Source organism: Trichomycterus rosablanca, chromosome 5 (assembly GCF_030014385.1).
Source record: "Trichomycterus rosablanca isolate fTriRos1 chromosome 5, fTriRos1.hap1, whole genome shotgun sequence".
NCBI lineage: Eukaryota > Metazoa > Chordata > Actinopteri > Siluriformes > Trichomycteridae > Trichomycterus > Trichomycterus rosablanca.
The window spans coordinates 44,492,309-44,516,388 of record NC_085992.1 but is presented as its reverse complement, the minus strand read 5'-3'; the positions used below and the strand labels follow the sequence as shown (position 1 = coordinate 44,516,388).

General features: G+C 41.7%; 1 protein-coding gene across 1 annotated transcript in view; it reads left to right on the top strand.

Moving 5' to 3' along the window:
• Positions 1-2,709: 2,709 nt before the first annotated feature.
• Positions 2,710-24,080, top strand: part of fam193a (family with sequence similarity 193 member A) — a 43,792-nt gene continuing 22,421 nt past the window's right edge. Inside the window, exons 1-11 of the mRNA XM_062996210.1 lie at positions 2,710-3,044; positions 13,650-13,718; positions 15,222-15,452; positions 15,630-15,799; positions 17,326-17,493; positions 18,734-18,962; positions 20,471-20,595; positions 20,762-20,909; positions 21,971-22,045; positions 22,140-22,217; positions 23,304-23,422. Coding sequence (XP_062852280.1) covers positions 2,853-3,044; positions 13,650-13,718; positions 15,222-15,452; positions 15,630-15,799; positions 17,326-17,493; positions 18,734-18,962; positions 20,471-20,595; positions 20,762-20,909; positions 21,971-22,045; positions 22,140-22,217; positions 23,304-23,422 — 1,604 coding nt within the window. The 5' untranslated portion in view covers positions 2,710-2,852. The remainder of the gene's footprint in view (positions 3,045-13,649; positions 13,719-15,221; positions 15,453-15,629; positions 15,800-17,325; positions 17,494-18,733; positions 18,963-20,470; positions 20,596-20,761; positions 20,910-21,970; positions 22,046-22,139; positions 22,218-23,303; positions 23,423-24,080) is intronic.

Below are 24,080 nucleotides of genomic sequence, written 5' to 3'. Positions count from 1 at the left end.
CTCAGTGCTGTAACGCTGGGTATATAGCTACAGAATTGAACTGTTCATGCATAGAAAGGCTCAGTGCTGTAATGCTGGGTATATAGCTACAGAATTGTACTGTTCATGCATACTAGAGAAAGGCTCAGTGCTGTAACGCTGGGTATATAGCTACAGAATTGAACTGTTCATGCATACTAGAGAAAGGCTCAGTGCTGTAACGCTGGGTATATAGCTACAGAATTGTACTGTTCATGCATACTAGAGAAAGGCTCAGTGCTGTAACGCTGGGTATATAGCTACAGAATTGAACTTTTCATGCATACTAGAGAAAGGCTCAGTGCTGTAACGCTGGGTATATAGCTACAGAATTGTACTGTTCATGCATACTAGAGAAAGGCTCAGTGCTGTAACGCTGGGTATATAGCTACAGAATTGTACTGTTCATGCATACTAGAGAAAGGCTCAGTGCTGTAACGCTGGGTATATAGCTACAAAATTGAACTGTTCATGCATACTAGAGAAAGGCTCAGTGCTGTAACGCTGGGTATATAGCTACAGAATTGTACTGTTCATGCATACTAGAGAAAGGCTCAGTGCTGTAACACTGGGTATATAGCTACATAATTGTACTGTTCATGCATACTAGAGAAAGGCTCAGTGCTGTAACGCTGGGTATATAGCTACAGAATTGAACTGTTCATGCATAGAAAGGCTCAGTGCTGAAACGCTGGGTATATAGCTACAGAATTGTACTGTTCATGCATACTAGAGAAAGGCTCAGTGCTGTAATGCTGGGTATATAGCTACAGAATTGTACTGTCCATGCATACTAGAGAAAGGCTCAGTGCTGTAACACTGGGTATATAGCTACATAATTGTACTGTTCATGCATACTAGAGAAAGGCTCAGTGCTGTAACGCTGGGTATATAGCTACAGAATTGAACTGTTCATGCATAGAAAGGCTCAGTGCTGTAATGCTGGGTATATAGCTACAGAATTGAACTGTTCATGCATAGAAAGGCTCAGTGCTGTAATGCTGGGTATATAGCTACAGAATTGTACTGTTTATGCATACTAGAGAAAGGCTCAGTGCTGTAACGCTGGGTATATAGCTACAGAATTGAACTGTTTATGCATACTAGAGAAAGGCTCAGTGCTGTAATGCTGGGTATATAGCTACAGAATTGAAGTGTTTATGCATACTAGAGAAAGGCTCAGTGCTGTAACGCTGGGTATATAGCTACAGAATTGTACTGTTTATGCATACTAGAGAAAGGCTCAGTGCTGTAACGCTGGGTATATAGCTACAGAATTGAACTGTTTATGCATACTAGAGAAAGGCTCAGTGCTGTAACGCTGGGTATATAGCTACAGAATTGAACTGTTTATGCATACTAGAGAAAGGCTCAGTGCTGTAACGCTGGGTATATAGCTACAGAATTGAACTGTTTATGCATACTAGAGAAAGGCTCAGTGCTGTAACGCTGGGTATATAGCTACAGAATTGAACTGTTTATGCATACTAGAGAAAGGCTCAGTGCTGTAACGCTGGGTATATAGCTACAGAATTGAACTGTTCATGCATACTAGAGAAAGGCTCAGTGCTGTAACGCTGGGTATATAGCTACAGAATTGAAGTGTTTATGCATACTAGAGAAAGGCTCAGTGCTGTAACGCTGGGTATATAGCTACAGAATTGAACTGTTCATGCATACTAGAGAAAGGCTCAGTGCTGTAACGCTGGGTATATAGCTACAGAATTGAAGTGTTTATGCATACTAGAGAAAGGCTCAGTGCTCTAACGCTGGGTATATAGATATAAAATTGATGACAAAATTTGCAAATACTTGTAATGGAACGTGTGTCATGACAGTCTTGGGATTCAATTGTTTCTGTAACTGCTGTTTTCTTTAAATAGGTTGCATTAAAATGTATAAACAAAATCCTAGATCATTAATGGTTATATTAGTGGTTATAGAAAGTTCTATTACTGTATATTATTTGTGGCATTGCCTCATATTTTATTGTTGATTAAAACTATAATTTACTTTAAGATTTAAGATTCTTATTCCCATACATCTGTGTTTATGCTATTTGAATTTGTTACAAACACAAAATACATTAAGTGGCAGCTAGAAAATGCTACAACATAGTTGGTGCTTATATTGCAGGTGTTATTAAAACTGCTAAACAGAAATGATGTTGAACTAGATCCAAAGACAGGCATTAAGTGCAGTTTGGAAGTCAGTTCTCTGATGGATGGGACAAAGAAGCAGTTTCGGAGACAGCGTGGTTTGATTATTATCAGTCTGTATCACCTACTATAAGGAAGAGACAGAAAAAGCTGGGTGAGGTGGATTGCTATTTTTAAAGCACTCTTCCTGATGACTTTATTGTACAGGGAATTTACCTTGGCTAGATCACAACCAATTATATTTGAGTTATGTATTCCAATCCAATCGAGTTAATTTTTATGTTGTAGTCTTATTTCTGTGTCATATTGTGATTTAAGATTAAATATGTTAAGTATAAATTGAAACCTTGGTTATATTGTTAAATTAAACCAGTTCTCGTTATTTGTAGTTTGACGTGATATAAAAAAACTCAATTTCCCATCATTCCACAGCACAGCACTGAGGCTCGTGCGTAAGGGCTTGATCTTGATTGGCTGGCTGCTGTTGAGTTGGCCATATTGGAAGTTGAAGTCTTGCAGATAGGGTTAGGCTTCTCATATTATCGACTATTAAAATAAAAAATATTCTTCTTAATTCAGATTGTATTGACGAAATTAAAGCCCGAGGCTTCTCTTTTATGAGAGCTCTCCTTGTGTGGACGTAATTCTGTCTGTGTGACTCTGTGCGGCTATAAAATGAGTCCCACCGATGCCAAGCGGGGAGCGAAGCGCAGGAAGAACAAGCGGGGCGGCGCCACCAGCGCTGCAGGAAAGTCCGAGGCTTCAGCAGCGAGCCGGGCTGCTCAGGCCTCTGCTACAGCCGTCTCTGGTCGCAGCTTTTTATCAGCAGGAGCAACAGGAAACACCGAGCTGGGCTTCAATGTCGAGGTAAACAAATCCAGATCACACTGTGTGAGGGATGAGTAACATCATAGTGCAGGTACCAGCAGCTTTCTGAGCTGGTTGGCCTAACAGGAATTCTCCCTGTCCTGCTTTATATGAATATCATTCAGTCAGTATCACTGGATGTTATTATTTATTTAGCATAGACGCTGACGGTTAATTCGTTTCATTTAACTGCATTAAACTCTGCTGCGATTAATAATTAGTGATCAGTGCGTGCTAACAATGCTACTCAGACTAGGTTAGCATTAGCATTAGCTGTTGACATTCCTGCTAGGTTTGCTTCAGATGATTGTAGGTAATCAGCCAACTCCCAATAACCTCCCTGTTCATTCCCTCCCCGAGCTATTGTATACCAACAGTGTCAACAGAGCCAAATCTGTCTGGATATGCATTCCTGACCGTCCGTGTTTCTATCTTTTGCCTACACATCAGCTGCTATCTATCTATCTATCTATCTATCTATCTATCTATCTATCTATCTATCTATCTATCTATCTATCTGTCTATCTATCTATCTATCTATCTATCTATCTATCTATCTACCTATCTATCTACCTGTCTATCTATCTACCTGTCTATCTATATACCTGTCTATATATCTATCTATCTATATCTATATACCTATCTATCTGTCTGTCTGTCTGTCTGTCTGTCTGTCTGTCTATCTATATACCTGTCTATCTATATACCTGTCTATATATCTATCTATCTATATCTATATACCTGTCTATCTATCTATCTATCTATATCTATATACCTGTCTATCTATCTATCTGTCTGTCTGTCTGTCTGTCTGTCTGTCTATCTATATACCTGTCTATATATCTATCTATCTATATCTGTATACCTGTCTATCTATATCTATATATCTGTCTATCTATCTACAGTGGGGGAAATAAGTATTTGATCCCCTGCTGATTTTGTAAGTTTACCCCCTTACAAAGACTTGAACAGTCTATAATTTTTATGGAAGGTTTATTTTAACAGAGAGAGACAGAATATCAACAAAAAATCCAGAAAAAAAACATTAAATAAAAGTTATAAATTAATTTGTATTTAATTAAGGGAAATAAGTATTTGATCCCCTACCAACCAGCAAGAATTCTGACCCCCACAGACCGGTTATGTGCCCATGAGGCACACAAATTAGTCCTGTCCCTGTATAAAAGACTCCTGTCACAGAATCAGTTTCTTCCGTTCAAATCTCTCGACCACCATGGGCAAGACCAAAGAGCTATCAAAGGACGTCAGGGACAAGATTGTAGACCTGCACAAGACCTACATCCCCACCGGGCATTTCTTTGCCTCCAAACACGGCGAGTGGAGTTGATGCCAAAGAGCTCAATTTTGGTCTCATCTGAACATATCACATTCTCCCAAGCTTTCTCTGAATCATTCAGGTGTTCATTGGCAAACTTCAGACGGGCCTGTACATGAGCCTTCTTGAGCAAAGGGACTTTGCGGGCACTGCAGGATCTCAATCCATTACGGCGAAGTGTGTTACTAATGGTTTTCTTGGTGACTGTGCTCCCAGCTCCCTTGAGATCATTGACAAGCTCCTCCCGTGTAATTCTGGACTGACCTCACCTTTCTCAGAATCATTCTTACCCCACCAGGTGAGATCTTGCATGGAGCTCCAGAGTGAGGGTGATTGACTGTGATCTTGTATTTCTTCCATTTTCGAATTATCGCACCAACAGTGGTCTCTTTCTCACCAAGCTTCTTGCTGATGGTCTTGTAGCCCATTCCAGCCTTGTGCAGGTCTACAATCTTGTCCCTGACGTCCTTTGATAGCTCTTTGGTCTTGCCCATGGTGGTCGAGAGATTTGAATGGAAGAAACTGATTCTGTGACAGGAGTCTTTTATACAGGGACAGGACTAATTTGTGTGCCTGTGGGGGTCAGAATTCTTGCTGGTTGGTAGGGGATCAAATACTTATTTCCCTTAATTAAATACAAATTAATTTATAACGTTTATTTCATGTTTTTTTTCTGGATTTTTTGTTGATATTCTGTCTCTCTCTGTTAAAATAAACCTTCCATAAAAATTATAGACTGTTCAAGTCTTTGTAAGGGGGTAAACTTACAAAATCAGCAGGGGATCAAATACTTATTTTCCCCACTGTATATCTATATATCTGTCTTTCTATCTGTCTGTCTGTCCGTCCGTCCGTCCATCCATCTATCTATCTATCTATCTATCTATCTGTCCGTCCGTCCGTCTATCTATCTATCTATCTATCTATCTATCTATCTATCTATCTATCTATCTATCTATCTATCTATCTATCTATCTATCTATCTCTCTATCTACTCATCTACCTGTCTGTCTGTTTCTATCCATATATATATTTATATATCTGTCTATCTATCTGTCTATCTGTCTATTTGTCTATCTATTTACCTGTCTATATACCTGTTTATCTACCTATATTTATATATCTGTCTATCTATCTATTTACCTACCTGTCTGTCTGTCCGTCCGTCCGTCCATCCATCTATCTATCTATCTCTCTATCTACTCATCTACCTGTCTGTCTGTTTCTATCCATATATCTATTTATATATCTGTCTATCTATCTATTTATATATCTGTCTATCTATCTATCTATCTATCTATCTATCTATCTATCTATCTATCTATCTATCTATCTATCTATCTGTCTACCTGTCTGTCTGTCTGTCTGTCTGTCTGTTTCTATTCATCCATGTCTGTCTGGCTTTCTGTCTGTATCTATGTCTGTCTGGCTTTCTGTCTGTATACACATCCATCCATGTCTGTCTGGCTTTCTGTCTGTATCCATCTATGTCTGTCTGTGTTTTTGTATATACATCCACCCATGTTTTTTTTTCTGTCTTTATCTATCTGTATGTCTGTCCGTCAATTGAGCTGTTTTAATTTAAGTCCATTTACATTTACTGACATTTTGCAAACGCTTTCATCCAAATCAGAAACAGTTTGAGCAATTGAGGGTTAAGAGCCTTGCTCAAGGGCCCAACAGTGGCAACTTATGCCTAGTTCACACTACACGATTTTTGGCCAGATTTCGCTCGGCGACTGGTCGGCGATTGATTTTCCGGGTCGGGAGCAACTCAGCGTTTGCTCGGCGATCAAAACTCGGCTCTCAGTCGCTATGTGTGAACTATCCAACAACTCGACCCGACCGGCTCGCCGAGCGCTCGGCGACTGGATCGAGTTTTCTAGCAAGCCAGATATCTGATCTCAGATGTACGACTGGAAATGAGTGACATGTCGAACAGCCAATGAGAACACAGGATACAGCGTGAGGGGAAATGCAGGAGAGGATATAGTTTATATCAGGATACACCGGCACACACACGTTTTACAGTATTTCTGATTTGATCCTCTACAAAACATAACACCCACGCTGCATTACAAAATTATTAATTAACCTCCAACTTACTACAGAACCATCTATACTGTTTGTGTTGCCAAATCCACTCAGATTCATTTATTTTCCTCTTTGATTTTACGCTGCACATCAGCTCACAAACTTTGATCACTCGCTACTTGTTGACGTGCATTTTTGGACATGGTATCATTAAACCCCTCGTCACTTCTCGCGTTTGTTCTCGTGACTAAACGTAGAGAAGCTCACCTGCGATTCCAGTTGGTGATGGATCGTGTAGTGTGAAACCCCCGATCGCCGATCAGTCGTGTAGTGTGAAATATACACTGACTGAAAGACTCCCGAGTGCAAGAGATTCAGTCGTGTAGTGTGAACTGTACAGCGACCTGACGACTGGGAAAGTCGTGTAGTGTGAACTTGGCATTAGCCGCTCAGCAGTGAATGAACCGACTAATCTTCTGATTACTATCCAAGTACCTTAACCGCTGAGATATCTGTCTGTATATCTGCATTTTCTAGCCTTGCCCTACACAAACTGAGATTTCTGAGAATTCCCTAAATCTTTCACAGTATTATGTGTGGTACCTGGTAAATAACCAAATTGGGCGGCACGGTGGCTCAGTGGGTAGCACTGCCGCCTCACAGCAAGAAGGTCCTGGGTTCGATCCCCAGGTGGGCGGTCTGGGTCTTTTCTGTGTGGTGTTTGCATGTTCTCCCCGTGTCTGCGTGGGTTTCCTCTGGGTGCTCCGGTTTCCTCCCACAGTCCAAAGACATGCAAGTGAGGTGAATTGGAGATACAAAATTGTCCATGACTGTGTTCGATATAACCTTGTGAACTGATGAATCTTGTGTAATGAGTAACTACCGTTCCTGTCATGAATGTAACCAAAGTGTAAAACATGACGTTAAAATCCTAATAAACAAACACACATAAATAACCAAATTCATTTGCATTGTTAAATGTCCTCTTTAAAGTAAATGAATAATATTCATAAAATAAACATACAATTTATAATATTCAGTTGGTGAAACAATGTTGTGCCCAGGTATTTGTGTATGTATAAATGACTATTCATATAATAGCCTGAAACAGTGTCCACATTCTTATGCTCCTACATGTTTTACACATTTAAAAACAGCACCCTATGAATAATATATACATAACTAAAATAAACACTGTAAATACGTTCAGCTACCTGGCATGAGTTCTGTTTTTAAAAAAACAATTTATATGAGACCATATCTACCAGTTTTAGCCCATCAAGTTTTGTTCAAATTTCTGGCCACAATAACAGGCAAAATGGATTTTCTGGATGGATTTTTGGGGTACAAAGGACAAATGACAATACATCTGTGTGAACACAACCCTCATGAATGAGAGATTATATCAGCTCAGCTTATCCAGCAACTGGCAAACATTCATTTCTAAATACAATTCTTCTACTAGGCAAACCTCTGTAATACAGAGAAGACAACAAAAGCGACAGCAAAAGTTACATGTGCCTCTTTTAACTTGTAACTGACAAGCTTCTAGCATTTTATAACAGTATAAACACTCTCAAAACTTCACATCACTTCTTCATGTTTTATTTAATAAGCACGGCAGCAAGGTGGCTCCTGGATGGTCCTGGGTTTGATTCCCAGGCAGAGTGGTCCGGGTTCTTTCTGTGTGGAGTTTGCATGTTCTCCCTGTGTCTGTATGGGTTTCCTCTGGGAGCTCCGGTTTCCTCCTACAGCCCAAAGACATGCAAGTGTCCCCAGAAATTGGAGATTCAAAATCGTCCATGACTCTGTTTGACATAAAAACTTGAACTGATGAATTTTGTGTGACCAGTAACTACTTGTCCTGTCATGAATGTAACCAAAGTGTGTAAAACATGACATTAAAATCCTAATAAATAAGTAAATACATAATTAATAAGGAACAGTGTAACATAGTGAACTCAGCAGTGATGTAAAACATTAGGATGATCATAAACTTGCTAAACCAATTCAGCTTAAGACCGTAGATTTTATACAGATTCTGTAGCAGACAGTTAATTACAAGTGCTAACTAAACATGCTTCACATAATGAGTTGAGAAGCAGTCACTATATTAAAGCTCTTCTTGACATTAGTGTCGTATATATTCATACATTCATTTTCATCAACTACTCTATCCTGGTCAGGGTCGAGGTTTGAACCCGGATCAGCGTACTATACAGCTGTGCCACCAATTTAAAGGTTGTGGCTTTAAATCCCGGCTCTGCCAACTCTGCCCTTAACTCTCTGGGCAGGCAACACGGTGGCTTAGTTGGCTATCACTGTCGCCTAACAGCAAGAAGGTCCTGAGTTCGATTCCAAGGTGGAGCGGTTTGGGTCCTTTCTGTTTGGAGTTTGCATGTTCTCCCTGTGTCTGCGTGGGTTTCCTCCGGGAGCTTCGATTTCCTCCCATAGTCCAAAGACATGCAAGTGAGGTGAATTGGAGATACAAAATTGTCCTTGACTGACAAAACTTGAACTGATGAATCTTGTGTAACTGTCCTGTCATGAATGTAACCAAAGTGTGTAAAATGCTGTACAGTGGCTGACCTTGTACTCTGACCCCAGCATCTAAACAAGCTGGGATATGTGGGAAGAAATTTTGTTGTACTGTCCATGTGTAGGTGTATATAATACAAATAAAGACGTCCATGCCTTCATTCATGTATTGTAAAAATGACCTTCCTTTTTCCTCAAGCCTATTAACTGCCTAGCCAGACCTGTAGCACCGCCGAGACTCGAACTTTTGATGGTGGGCTTGTGTGTTAGACTACTGTGCCACTTAAACACAGTATGATGGGACAGTACAAAAGCCAACCCACTACCAGCAACCATGATCAGTGTGTTTTAGGGTCTGCTTTAAACATGCATACTCCGGTTCATTATATACATCAACAACATGGAAAGTCAATAGATACGGTGCTGAGGTAAAAGTCTTGTAGTTCCGTATTGTTACTGCTCTTCGCTGTTTACTGTTAACAGTTCTGTTGCCTGGGAAATTGTCTGACCCTCCAACAACCCCCAGATAACGTATCTCACTGACACAAGTAATCCATATAGTGAGAAGTGATTTGTGTTGCTGAGCTGGGTGTGAATATGTAGAAAATAAATCAGTAACTGTGCATTGCGGGGCTGAGGGGTTGACAGTCTAGCTGAGGTTACTGTGTTTTTTTTTTAGATTAAAAAAAGCGTGAAGTTCACATGCAGTGAAAATGATTAGACATGTCCTAAATACTTAATACTATATTTGTAACAGTGATGATTGTACAGTGGTAATGGGCGTAAACAATTATGTCTACATAATAAATTGAATGCTTTCAACTTTGATGCAGCAGTTTGTATAATGCCCTGGTCTTTTCTAGCATGACCGTGACCCTCTGCACAACCATGTGGTTTGATGAGTTAGGTGTGGTGGTACTCCAGTGGTCTTCACAGAGCCCTGACCTCAGCCCTGTTGGGATAAAATCAAAATCGATGTGAACCAGTTTTTTTAAATTAGGGTAGTTGGGTAGTTGGGTAGTTGTAGCCTAGTGGTTAAGGTACTGAACTAGTAACCAAAAGGTCGCTGGTTCAAGCCCCACCACTGCCAGGTTACCACTGTTGGGCCCTTGAGCAAGGCCCTTCACCCTCAATTGCTTAGATAATATACTGTCACAGTACTGTAACTTGCTTTGGATAAAAGCGTCTGCTAAGTGCTGAAAATGTAAATGTTAAATTAGTGCTCGACCTCACAAATGCTTTTTTTTAATCAACTTGGCACAAATTCCCACAGACACACTCTGTAATGTTGTGGAAAGCTTGATCAGGAGAATTGTGTTAGTCAATTGTGGCAACTACATGTTCATGCACATGATCTTGGAATTGGATGAAGTGAAAGGCTGGTGTAAGTTGGGCGGTAAGAAGTGGCGCCACTGTGGCACAGCGGTCTAATGCTTTGGCCCACCACAGCTGAGCTCGATCCCCAGGTGGGGCGGTCCGGGTCCTTTCTGTGTGGAGTTTGCGTGTTCTTTCCGTGTTTGCGTGGGTTTCCTCCGGGAGTTCTGATTTCCTCCCACAGTTCAAAAACATGCAAGTGAGGTGAATTGGAGATACAAAACTGTCCATGACTGTGTTTTGATATTAAACTTGTGAACTGAAGATTCTTGTGTAAACAGTAACTACCTGTTCTGTCATGAATGTAACCAAAGAGTGTAAAACATGACATTAAAATTCTAAAGAGTAAATAAATAAATGTACCTGCTATCAACGCTTGGCTGTGTCCGAGAGAGGAAGAGCAGGTTCCTCATTGCTGCTGCAATCGTGGCCTCTGCTGGCAGGTTGAGGCACCTGCAGAAGGGATGGTTAATTCACAGATAGTAGTGTGCGACTCTGTACGAGATACTGCTGTCTGTGCAAGTTTGTCACTGGCTGGTGAAAATAACCTTGGGGTTGGAGCACTGACTTCATTAATATAAATACATATATGGTTTTCCTGATTGGATTAGAATCTCCAAATGCAGCTTGTACATGGAGCCGCTGTGTGTGCCGGCGGTGGATCGAGGTAAACAGACATCATGATGCTTGTGGCTTATGGATACAGCCAATAGATATGAAAATATTAAAAATGTATTTCGTGACATACATGTTTGGGCTCTTGGGTTGCACAGCAGTCTGACAGGCTATTACACCACGGAGTGTTTGAGCTCACAAGTACAAATCTCTGCATTGTTACCCATCTGTTCAGGCATCCAGCAGACACATTGGCCATGTCTGAGGGAGGGAGGGTTGAATAGGGAACCCTGAATAGGTTTGTGTGGGAATCCAAAACTGGCACGTGATAACTGGCTGGCAACTACTTGTCTTTGTGGGCTTTCTGTGAAAAAGTTGTTGCCCTTTCCCAATATCTTCTATTTTTGCATGTTTGTCACACTTATATGTTTCAGAGCATTAAACGATGAAGAACCCAAGAAAACACCAATTGCTGTTCCTATAACTGGCCCTGTGTAGAAAAAGTAATTTCACCCTTAGCTACTAAATCAACTACTTAACCAAACACTTGACACCTGGGTTTAATTTCACTAGTCACACCCAGACATGATTACTGTCAGACCTGTTGAATCTAAACATCACTTAAATAGAACCTGTCTGGTAATGTGAAGCAGGCTAGAATGTCTCAAAAGGCAGCACCCGATGCCACATTCTAAAGAGATTTAAATACAGAAATCAGACAAAGTCATTGAACTCTGGAAGGGGATACAAGGTCATTGCTAAGAACTCTGACATAAAGCAGCAGTCCAACAACAAAAGACGGTGGTGGTAGTGTGATGGTCTGGGGCTGCTTTGGACGATTGTCATAACTGTTGGAACCATGACTTCTGTTCTGTATTAGAAAATCTTGGCTAATGAAAAATGTCTGCTTGCTAGTTTGTGACCTAAAGCTCTTAGCTAAAGTTTTGGCTAAGTCAAAATCCTGATTTGATTCCTATTGAGGTGCTGTGGCAAGACCCTAAACGGGCAGTTCAAGCTTGAAAGCCTTCCACTGTACAGTTGACCCTTGAGTTACGAACCGTTCACCATATGAACATTTTGGGTTACGAGCGATCTTTTTCAACTTAACATACGAACAAATTTCGGATTACGAATCGAAATTCGCGAAACACGTGACGTCACGAACAAGTTTACTCCAACCGTCTCTCTCTCTCTGTATATACAGTGAGCGAACAATCGGACAGCGGACAGAGTTTTTTCGGTGTTTTCATTATATTTTGTAAAATTCAATATTAAAATGGCCCCAAAAAAGGTGAATCTAATACTATTTGTTGTTGTATAATGACTCCTGCCAGTAGCTGTCACTGTGTATCAGACAGTGAGTGTGTGAGAGAGAAGAAGGAACTCGGCTGAGTAAAGTGTTCTTTCTTTCGTGCAATTACACCTACAAAATACAACACTATTAAAATAAAGAAGGAAATAATAGAGAAATATGAAAGTTATTGTTGTTTCTGGTAGATACAATGTATTATGGTGTACAGCACACGTACTGTACTGAAATGTGATGTGTGTTTTTTATGCACAGTACTACTGTGTAGTTGTTTATTATTGTTTATTACAGGAATGTCTGTTCTATAATTTAAGATTTAAGGGAAATATACTTGTATTTATAACAAAAATGACCATTTAAGACATTAGAAAGGTTAGGTAAGGGGGTTTGTGAGGTCTGGCATGGATTAATTCTAGAGCTGGGACGATCGATCGGCTACTAATCGGTATCGGCCGATTTTTAATCAAAATATGCTATCGGCGATATTTCCTAAAAGTAGCCGATCCGATCGTGTGATATATAAAGATCATGTTAAGTTAACAGCTCAGTGGATTGATCCAGACTTTGAGCTACGAAGCGCCAACCATCACATCACCATTCATCAACAATCGTACAGAAACCATCTGAAAGCTCTTACGATGTAATTTTGCTGATTGTAATATTTACTTTAAAAAGATAATTCAACCCGGTCACATCTGAGTCGATTCTATCAGCACGTTATATAAACTCCTGGTTCACTTTGGTAAATCGTGAACATTTGAACATTTTGACTTAAGAACAGCCCTTCCGAACCAATTAAATTTGTAAGTTAATTGGTCTACTGTATTCATATTATTAAATGAGCAGCAACAGATAAAATAGAGTGGGGGGCAAATACTTTTTCACAGGACTGTATATAGACTGCAGCTGTCCTGGGCCAGGACTGGAGTGGTGCATATGGTGGTGGATGGAGGGCAGTTGTAGCCTAGCGGTTAAGGTACTAGACAAGTAATCAAAAGGTCACTGGTTCAAGCCCCACCACTGCCATGTTGCTGCTGCTGGGTCCTTGAGCAAGGCCCTAACCCTCAATTGCTCAGACTGTATACTGTCACTCTAACGTAAGTTGCTTTGGACAAAGGCGTCTGCTAAATGCCGTAAATGTAAAATGTTTATCTACAATTAGGGAATTGGAAATTACTAGATTAGTAATCTCTGTATCCTAAAACTCCTTTATTGGTTTTAACATCCTCTTTAATAAGAATGTTTTAAAACATACAAATGGCACGCCATAGAGATGGCTCTAAATACAGAGCTTATAATGCCGATAAAACTCAACCAACCAACCAACTAGATTAGTAAACTGTTTTCTCTGCTCTTGCTGCTGTGTATTCTAATCACTGATGTATTTTCTTTCTTTCAGGTGCCCTTAAATGGTACACCCCAGTTTTCTGAAGGCCCAGTGAACTCAGACTTTTCTGGAGTGCTTCAGGTAACCAACAGATCTCTTCTCTTAACGTCAGGTTTCATAATGCGTGAGGAGGTTTGAGTTGCAGCAGGAATATCAGACTCAGCTTTATTGTCATTCAAAACCATGTACATGATTAGAACGAAATGCAGTTACTTAGGTCTCGGTGTGTGTAAACATAATAAAATATAAAATATAAATAGCAAAAAAAACTAAGTAAAAATAAAACTTTTTCTGTCGGAAAATATAAAAATATTTTCTGTCGTTCAGATTTTACACCTTCTGGCCCACAGTTTGCATTTTCTATGATTACCAATTATGAATAAAATTTTATGGGCTTCTTTGTAAAAAAATGACACTGGACGCAAGACAGGAATACTCTAAACTGGGCGCTAATCCATTGCAGGGCTTCGGCCATCAACCTGATAAAGCCAGTCTGTGTAGACGTCCGACAGGCTGAACCCAAATCTCAGTGGTGCTCGGCTAGCGTAAAAGATGACTGCACCACCCGAGCACCCTGTAAAATTATTAAATAATAATTAAGAAAACGATGTAGTGCTACACCGTTCATTATTTTGTCTTTACTATTATAAATCAGGTGAAAATAACTGGAGAATTTACCAAAATCCGATGGTTGACATGATGTGATCAAGAATGTATTTATATTACATGTATTACATTTATTAAAATAGCTCACATCTGGGCGCTCAGCAGTGTAACGCACTAGCACATCACTGCGAAGTGTTTGAACTTGCTAGACGGCCTGCTATAAGCGATCTCCAGGACTGGTTCGAGTTTGGGGGGTGGGGTGGCCCAGGCCCAGGCCCTGCGATAGACTGGCGCCCTGTCAGGGATGTGTTACTGCATTGCGACCAGTGGGCCCACTGTGACCTTGACCTGGATAAAGGTATTTATTTTTGGGTCCACTTGAAGCCTAGCATGGCTCTCCATTCATGATATGTCTCAGTGTGGGAACCTAAGTCTGGCAGGGGAAAAGAAGTGGCCGCAGATCGGACACTTGTCAAAGGGGTGGCGTGGGGATCTGGCTGCTCTTGATTAGATCAAGGGTTGTGCAAGTGGCACAAATTGGATTTGACTAAATTGGACTAGTAATCAGAAGGTTGCTGGTAAAAGCCCCACCACTGCCAGGTTGCTGCTGTTGGGCCCTTGAGCAAGGCCCTTAACCCTCAATTGCTCAAACTATATACTGTCACAGTACTGTAAGTTGCTTTGGATAAAGGTGTCTGCAAAAAGCCGTGACTGGGTGCAATGCAGTAACACACTCGTGACAGGGTGCCAGTCTATCATGGAGCATCAGCCAACCCCCTTACATAATTAGCATTTTTTTATGCTATTTTAAGTAAGGCATTGTGCATAGGCTCAATGCCTATGATTAAAAAAAACAGTAATTATTTAAACAAATAAATCATGTCCAATTTATTACCAAGAGAATGGTTATTTGCACCCCTAATGTCACTTGGTGCATGCTCAGTAAAATAACCTCTCTGTGCTGTCCGTCTCCTCTAGACGCCGTTCACCTTCGGCCTGAACCAGAGGGCGCCGTACACCACGAGCGATCGCTGCCTGCTCTGTCGCAGTGAGCGCAAAGACAACGTCTCACAGGAGTCGGCTCCGAACGGCACAGGCCAGTCACCCAAATCGTCCAGCGCCCTCCAGCTGCCTCTGTATGTCTGCCCCGACTGCAAACGCACTGTGGAGAAGGACGAACGGCCGCCACCCTCCGACCAAGCCCTGTTGGTACGCCCCCAGTATCCTTGTCTTGTGGTCTGCTGGTGTGCACACACACACACACACTATATATTGTGTGTGTATGTGTGTGTGTGTGGGAATGAATGAATGATGGGGTAAAAATTTCATCAACCTCCATAAAAAATTAAAATAAACTGTTTTGTTTTACCCTTTCACTTCCTGCAGAACCAAGACTTTTTGCTGCGCATGCCCATGGGTAACGGTGGGTTAACCCAGGACACAGCGGGCACCAATGGCAGGCTAATTGTGGGTGCTCCAACCTTACCTACACCAGACCTCAGCACACCAATCTCCACAGACACTGTGTGTTGCTGCGAGGCGTGCAACGAGAGGAGGTAAGAAAGCTTACTGTATGGCCATACTATGTAGCCAAAAGTATGTGGACACCTAGTCATGAGTGTGTTTGACTCTGTTTCAAAACCATTCAATAGCTTTGAGACAACCTGTTGTTAGATTTAGGAGGACAATTATTTTTTCACTTGGTGATTTTGGATTTGAGTAAATCTTCATGTGCAATAAATGAAATGATTTTTTAAAACCTGCAGTTTGAGGTCAGCTTCATGTACGGACAGTCACACCCCAATCTCTACGCTCCTCCACTTTCTGTATAGTCTGGGTAGCCAAGGTCCTACACAGCGTTTATAACCCCACCCCTTAGTCCGGTCTATTCCACCCAGCAGACTGAAGGCCAATTTTTTACTAGTGTTAATAGTAAAGTTAAGTGTTAAGTGTTACTTTACTAGTGTTAATAATCTTATATTCAAATTAGAGTCAGCTGTGCACCCTCTAGCAGGCACAATTGTCTAGTGCCTGCAGACAAAATTGGCCTCCAGTCTGCTGGGTGGAAAAGACCAGACTAAGAGGTGGGGTTATAAACGCTGTGTAGGACCTTGGCTACCCAGGCTATACAGAAAGTGGAGGAGCGCAGAGATCGGGGTGTGACTGTCCTCACGTGCAAATCCACCAATGTATGGAAGAATAAGAAGGGATTGGTGGACTGCACACACATCGGAGAGAGCGTGTGTCAGGCGAATATACACCCTCCTTGGACACCAACGGGGTCCCCAGCAGCGGATTGGCTACACAAAAAAAAAATGCATCTAAAAAAATTTGTGGAAAAAAACCCCTCAGTCAGTTAGGTAGTTAGCCAGCCAGCAGAGGTTACCAGAGTGCACAATTAAATTGGGTATATTTTAATTGGGATGGTTCAAATAGAAAAGTCATTCAAGTCTTGTAAAGTGTAAAGATGTAAAGTGGTCAATCTAGCAGTGAACCATGCCGCTCAGGTGGCGCAGCGGTAAAAGCGGTAAAAAAAAATACCAGAGCTGGGATCTCGAATACATCGTATCGAATCTTGACTCTGCCTGCCGGCTGAGGCTGAGCGGCTACATGAACAACGATTGGCCTGTTGTTCAGATGGGGCGGGATTAAGCCGGATGGGGACTCTCTCTCAGACTAGTGCGATTACGACCTCTGCTGGCTTTTTGGTGGCGCCTGCACGGAGATGGGGAATGAGTGCGGTAGAGGGTGTGGCTCTCGGTACACAGCGCTGTACTGCACTGCACTGCACTCGTCAAGTGTAGGTGATAAGATGTTTGATTGCTGTGCACGTGTCGGAGGGGGCGTAGAGCAGCCTCGTCCTCCCCAATCAGGAGCAGGGACCAGCATTAGTGAGAGGATGATTGACAGGCTGAAGTGGGAGAAAAAGGATAAAAAACAACAACAAAAAAAACCCTGAACCATGATGATGAACCACATGCTTGCTACCATGTTCTGCAGGATTGACTGCATGGTTTTTTAGTGTATATGAAAACATAGCTTTGTGGACCCTAGCAGTTAATCTATTGTGTGCACTTTTTAGAGAGATGACTGCCGAGTCAGAACGAGAGTCTCAGCAGCTGCAGAATCACTGGTCCGAGGTGCGCTACCTGGTGCGCTGCATCTACCGACAGACGGGCACCTCGCTAGCAGATGACCAGGACCAGCCTCTAAACCGGGACAAGGACAGCATGAAAGAGCTGGTGGACAGGTACGCTTAATTAAAAAAAATAGAAAAAATGACTGACTGGTAGGTCCATTCACAATAGCTTAAATTTCTGACCTGGATGCATCTTTAGTAGGGCCGAAAATCAAGTGCACAACAGCGACCTGATATAAAAATGAAAGAAAAATGTCATGTTTCACTACAAAAAATACTATGTTTGCCTAATATGCAAAAAAAAAAAGCTTTAACCTACTAAGACATGGACACCACAAGACAACCAAATGAATCCTGTGGTATCTGGTATCAGGGCATTACCAGCAGGTCCTTCAGCTTTTGTACATTGTGAGATGGATCCATCCTACAGTGCATCCTGGCGCCATCTCTTCCTCAGATAAACAATGCACACGTCCCCAACCGTCCACATGATTTTGAGAAAGCAAGATTTGTTAGACTAGTCGACCTTCTTTCATTGCTTTGATGTCCTGTTCCGATGCCTGCATGCTCACTGTCGGTGCGTCTTACAATGGTCATTGGTTAGCATAGGCACTTTGACAGCTTTATACACAGAGGGGTTTGATGCACTTTTGTCACATTTACCTCATTCATCACCAGGATTAAAATGATCTGCAGTTTGAGCCACTGTAGCTCTTCTGTAGGTCCATATTAGACACGATAGCGTTCATATCCTCTGTAATCAGTGAGTCCTGGTTGACCAGGTCATCGTAACATCTGTATTTGACCCGTAACAAAGTCCCTCATTCCTTTATGCTGATCGAATCTGCTGCATTTAACACATGAACTGTAAGGAACTACCATCAGCATTGCTGTGCTCAAGTTCTTCTGAACTCCATTGGTATGATTGGGAACATTGATTTCAGACCAGACTAGTACTAAATTAGGAATACACATAGAATATCAGAGATTACGTAACAGATACAAAGCACCCACATAAACCTTTCCTGCTGTGAATATAACTCACAAGAGTAAACACAGCGTTGATAGATAGATAGATAGATAGATAGATAGATAGATAGATAGATAGATAGATAGATAGATAGATAGATAGATAGATAGATAGATTTCAGACCAGTCTCTAAAACCTGACTAGTCTTTCTCTTCTATCCTAAAACCTAATCATAAATGCTTTATTTACTCAAATTTCCCCAGACATGCTAATTCAGGGAAGCGTTGTTAGAGGAGTGAAGGCTGTTGTCCAAACATTAAAGCAGGTTTTGTACACATTGTAATGTAATGATTTTTTTTTGGTTTCACCCCTTGATGACAGGCTTTGTGAGAAGGACCCGTATCAACTGTACCAGCGGCTAGAGCAGCAAGCACGCGAATATGTCCTGGAAATGAAGGTTCGGCTACTGAAGCACTTGTCAGCGGGCCCAGATGGTCTTGGGGCCACTCACGGCCCTCCGCAGGCACACCAGTTTATCTCACTGCTGCTGGAAGAGTACAGCGCCCTCTGCCAGGCTGCGAGGACCATCAGCAGCTTCCTGCTCACTCTGGTTAGTATTAAGCATTTTTAGAATAAATGTTCATTGTTTTATCTTAGCTGCATGTTTTATCAAAATAATTTGTAATTGTTACCTTATTCATTATATCAGTTAAATCATGTGGTACCAGCACAATGCAAAAATGGCCAATAGCTTCAGAGCTAATTAAAGCGAACATCAGAAAGGGGAAAATTAAGCCCTTGACCCTGGCGGGGATGATTGTGCCAGACAGATTGAATTGGTTATGCCAAAACCTTCTGATCCTTCAGGATGCTTTTCCCTAATACAAATCTAAACACCAGGCCACAAGGGTATTAGGGGAAATGAGGAAGCAGATACCATAGCCAAAAGAGCAGCAGAGGAACCAGTCACACCAATGTACATCCCACCAACAGACTTAAGACCCCTCATAAAGAGCTGTGTACAAGAAAAATGGCAGGAGAACTGGGACTTACAAGAAAATAACAAACTCAGGGAAATTCAACGAAATGTACAACTATACAAAATGAACTCCCAAGTAGCGCTCACATGATGCAGAATAGGACACTCAAGACCTACACACGGACACCTACTAAAAGGAGAACAGGCCCCAAAGTGCCTTCATTGACCAATCACCCTAACAATAAAACATATTTTATGTGAATGCGAGGTTTTTACCCAGGACAGAAATCTGTACCTGATGGGATCGGACATAAAAGACATTTTTTTTTAAACGGCTCCTTTCAAGCTCAGGTGGCGCAGCGGTAAAAAGAGACGCTGCAACCAGGGCTGTATTCTGAGAAGCGTGGTATCGAATCCAGCTTTGCTTTACCGGTTCGAAGCTGAGTGGCTATATGAGCAACGATTGGCCGGTTGGTCATATGGGGGGTGGGACAAAGAACCGGATGTGGGTCTCTCTCTGTCAGAATGCGATTGCGTTCTCTGCCGGCCGATTGGAGGCGCTTACACAGAGATGGGAGAGGGTGCCCTTAGGGTGTGTCTCTCCGCATGCAGCGCTGGGTGGCGCCAAACTCGTCAATGTGTGGGTGGCAAAGATGCATCTGGCTGCTGCTCGTGTTTCGGAGGGGATACGGGTTAGCTTCAATCACCTTCGTCAGGGCAGGGTTCGGCATAGACAGAGAGGAAGCACGATGCTAATTGAACAATTGGATGTGCTAAAAGGGGAGAAAAAGGGGTAAAAAAAAAAAAAACTCTGTTGTAATCTCAACCTTTTCAAACACCTTTCTTGTAATAATAATGTTCTAAAAACATACAAATGGCACGCCATAGAGATGGCTCTAAATACAGAGCTTGACTTTTAACCTACCTTGCAACCAAAAATGAACATATAATATGGACCAAAATATGAAGACGCATACATAATACCTATTACTGCCATTAAATGACACCAATGTGTTAAACATGGCGTTAAAACTTAAATAAATAAATAAATACAGAGCTTATAATGGCGATACAACACAACACAACAAATCTAAACATTTTTGTGCTGTAGCATTAAATTCTTTTATTTTGCTCTACAGGAAAAAGAGCATCTCAAGAGGTTCCAGGTGACGTGGGAACTACACAACAAGCACCTGTTTGAAAGTTTGGTGTTCTCTGAGCCCATCCTGCACAGCAGCCTTCCAGCACTGGTTGCGCACCTCAAGTATGTGCCAGTTTCCACTCATTAGATTTCATTTAGTTGGTTTAAAGACTTCATTTTAGACTCATTTCTTAATAAGAATACAGTTTTAGATTGATGTGTGTGTGTGTGTGTGTGTGTGTGTGTGTGTGTGTGTGTGTGTGTGTGTGTGTGTGTGTGTGTGATACAGGCAAGGCACTGCGTCTCATGACTCGTACAGTGAGGACATGTACAAGGCGCTGCTGGACAGTTTACATGCTCTGGAGCTGGAGATGAAGGTCGTGGCCGTGGAGTGGATGGAGTGTAGGAAGAGGATAGACGACTACGTGGACGAGCAGGTAGACTTTCCTGAACACTTCTCACCGCACTGCACTGTTTCTGACCAGAGAACTTTTCACTTCTATAAGTGTTTTTTTATGATACAGTTGAGGTCAAAAGTTTACATGCATTTCTTGGCAGTGTTGTGATTTTGATTATAAGGTTAAAAACAGGATACTGAGCATGCTCAGACATCTAAGCCATGGCATGTCTACCTTTCTCAGAGGAACCTTAAACTGTTTCCTATTCACATCTGCCCCTTTTCTATGGCATGGTACCAAATGGCATGCAACATTTTTAAATCTGTGATCCCACATTAGTGGTTGTTTCCATTGCTAACTTACACGTATTGCGTATGTTTTTATTTTCATCAACTTCATTGTACTGGTCAGGGTTGCTGAGGGTCCATAAATACCCTGGACAGGGTGCAAATCCATCACAGGGCTTCGGCCACCCCATCCTCCCTGAGATTCTAATCAAGCTAGTCGGGTGCTGTCGCGGAACAGTATGCTAGGGGCAAGCCGTAGCCTAGTGGTTAGGGTACTGGGCTAGTAATCAGAAGGTCGCTGGTTCAAGCCCCACCACTGCCAGGTTGCTGCTGGTGGGCCCTTAAGCAAGGCCCTTAACCCTCAGTTGCTCAGACTGTATACTGTAACTGTAATGTAAGTCGCTTTGGATAAAGGAGTCTGCTAAATGCCAAAAATGTAAATGTACTCCACTGCTCCTGAGATCCAGGGTTTGAATCTCGGTGGTTCCATGGATTTGGTGCCTGCTAAATCTCGGTGGGCATCTACACAGACACGATTAACTATGACTGAGGGAGCCGGGTGTTCAAACAGTCTAGCTTGTGGGAGTTGTACTTGTCAGTGCGCTCTAAATGCGGGTCCCAAGCCCGGATAAAAATAAGCAGGTTTGCATTATCAAGGGCATCCGGTGTAAAAACTGTGCCAAATTGTGTACGAGGACCAGAGTGATCCACTGTTGCAACACCTAGTAAATATACACTGGAACAAATAAAAATTTTATTGAGAACATGTTTTTTTTTTATTTGACCAGCGTTGTCCCTCTTTCTGATTTCTAGTTGCTGTACAAGGTGGAAGGACAGAACCTGACACATCAGCGCACAGAGCCTCATAAATCTCTAATCAGTAAAAATGTAAGAGGACGTTCGTTCCCACTCATGTGCTGTATCATTTTTTCTCTTTCACTTGCCTAAAAGTAACCCATGCACATGTTCTCCTTTGTACCAGATGTCCTTAAGAACCAAGCAGAGGCTGCTCAAAGAAGATGGAGAGATTTTTAAACAGAGGAGGTTTTTTGAGGAGCAGGTAACACTTGGCACTAATTTGTAGCACATTTTGAATACATTTTTTAGTTTGCAAGCCACAGCCTAGAACATAGGCCCATTTAGTATATGTGAAGTTGCTGGCCATGAGGGGACACCTGATCATGCTATGCTTTTTGTAATCTTTCCTAAAAAACCCAACTGTGTCTGTTGGAACCCAACCAGGCCGGTGGCACCACTTTATAGTCTGAATAAGTCAAACTTTGGTTTGTTTTTCCCCTTGGCTTGTTTTGTTTGGGTAAGTGTAAACACAGCAATCGCACTTGCAACCTCACTGACACCCTTGAGAAGAGGTCTCGGTCTTGTCCTCACCTTGTGGTGAGAATGTGATTGAACCTCGATCTGATCCAACTAACATGTCATTTTACCTTCTAAATATCAGCTTTCACAAAGTCTGAAGCAGTGCCCTGTAAGTGAATTCAGCATTTTACTGATGTAGTTTAGTCTGGTATATCACCTGGTATAATTACCACAGCTCTAAACAAATGCTGTCTCTGGTGTTGCTCCATGTGCAGGTTCAGTAGTCCAAAACCCCAGACCTTTTTTCTGTGCTTACCAGTATTTGCCTCAGACACGTTTGTATTTTGGTGTGTTGTTTTTTTTTTTTGTTGGTGTGTAGACAAACCAAACCAAGGGGAAAGCGCACCAAGTTAATGAACTTAGGGTGACTTAGTGGGTAGCACTGTCATCTCACAGCACAAAGGTCCTGAATTAGATTTCCTGGTGGAGCAGTCCGTGTCCTTTATGTGTGGAGTTTGCATGTTCCCCTTGTGTCTGTGTGGCTTTTCACAGGCTTTTCTCCAACAGTACAAGGACATGCAGTCAGGTGAATTGATACAAAATGGTCCATGTCTGTGTTTGACATTAAAAACTTAAACTGATGAATCTTGTGTAACCAGTAACTACCTGTCCTGTTATGAATGTAACCAAAGTGTGTAAAACATGACATTAAAATCCTAATAAATAAACAGATTTTTTGCAGTGCTAGCTGAGCATGTCAAAAGTATTTTTAGTTTTTTTTTTAATATAATATATTTGTTTATTTTGAAATGTATGCTGTGTGTTACAGTTCTTACAGAACAGTAAGAAGTCTCTAGCAGGTGACAGCACCTTCACAGACACGGTCAAGCAGATGCTGTCCTCTCGACTCAGCATACCTGACTGTCCCAACTGCAACTATCGAAGAAGGTACGTTTCACACTGAACAGCAACTAAACACTCCAGTTTGGTACTGGCTTGGTACTGATTTTAAAATGTGGATCATATTACTTTCATAATACCACTGAGAGGAAATACCAGGACATATGTCACGCAAGAGCAGTTGCCAGTCACCTGCCAGTGTTTGAGTCTCTTGGATCGTGTATGGATAGATGTGCTTTAAACTCAGCAAACACCTCACGACCAGTGCAGGCGCTTCGACCAGACAGCAGAAATTGCAATTGCACAGCACTTATGGAACCCGTTGACTCCACTCTCTTAGGAACTGTTAATTGTGCCTGTTTGTGTGCCCAGCCTGCCTATAACAGTGCCTGGACTTCAAGCTTGAGATCTCAACTGTGGTGTGTTAGCAAATTACACTGCTGGACTAACCGCAGCGCTCCAGCATGTATTTATTACCAGTAGATCTTTTTATTAATTTTAGTAAATATATAAGTAAAGAAGTTTGTGTTCCAATTGTTTAGTCCCAAAAATGTCAGAGGAATCATTTAAGTTCCAAGCCTGCTTGACGCACACATCTGTGTATGTCAACTTTAAACACCCACAGTATTGCCACGAAGAGCATTTAAAAACCTGCCCTGACCTCCTATAGGCTTAAACACAGTGTGATGAGTGTTCTCAGTTTCTG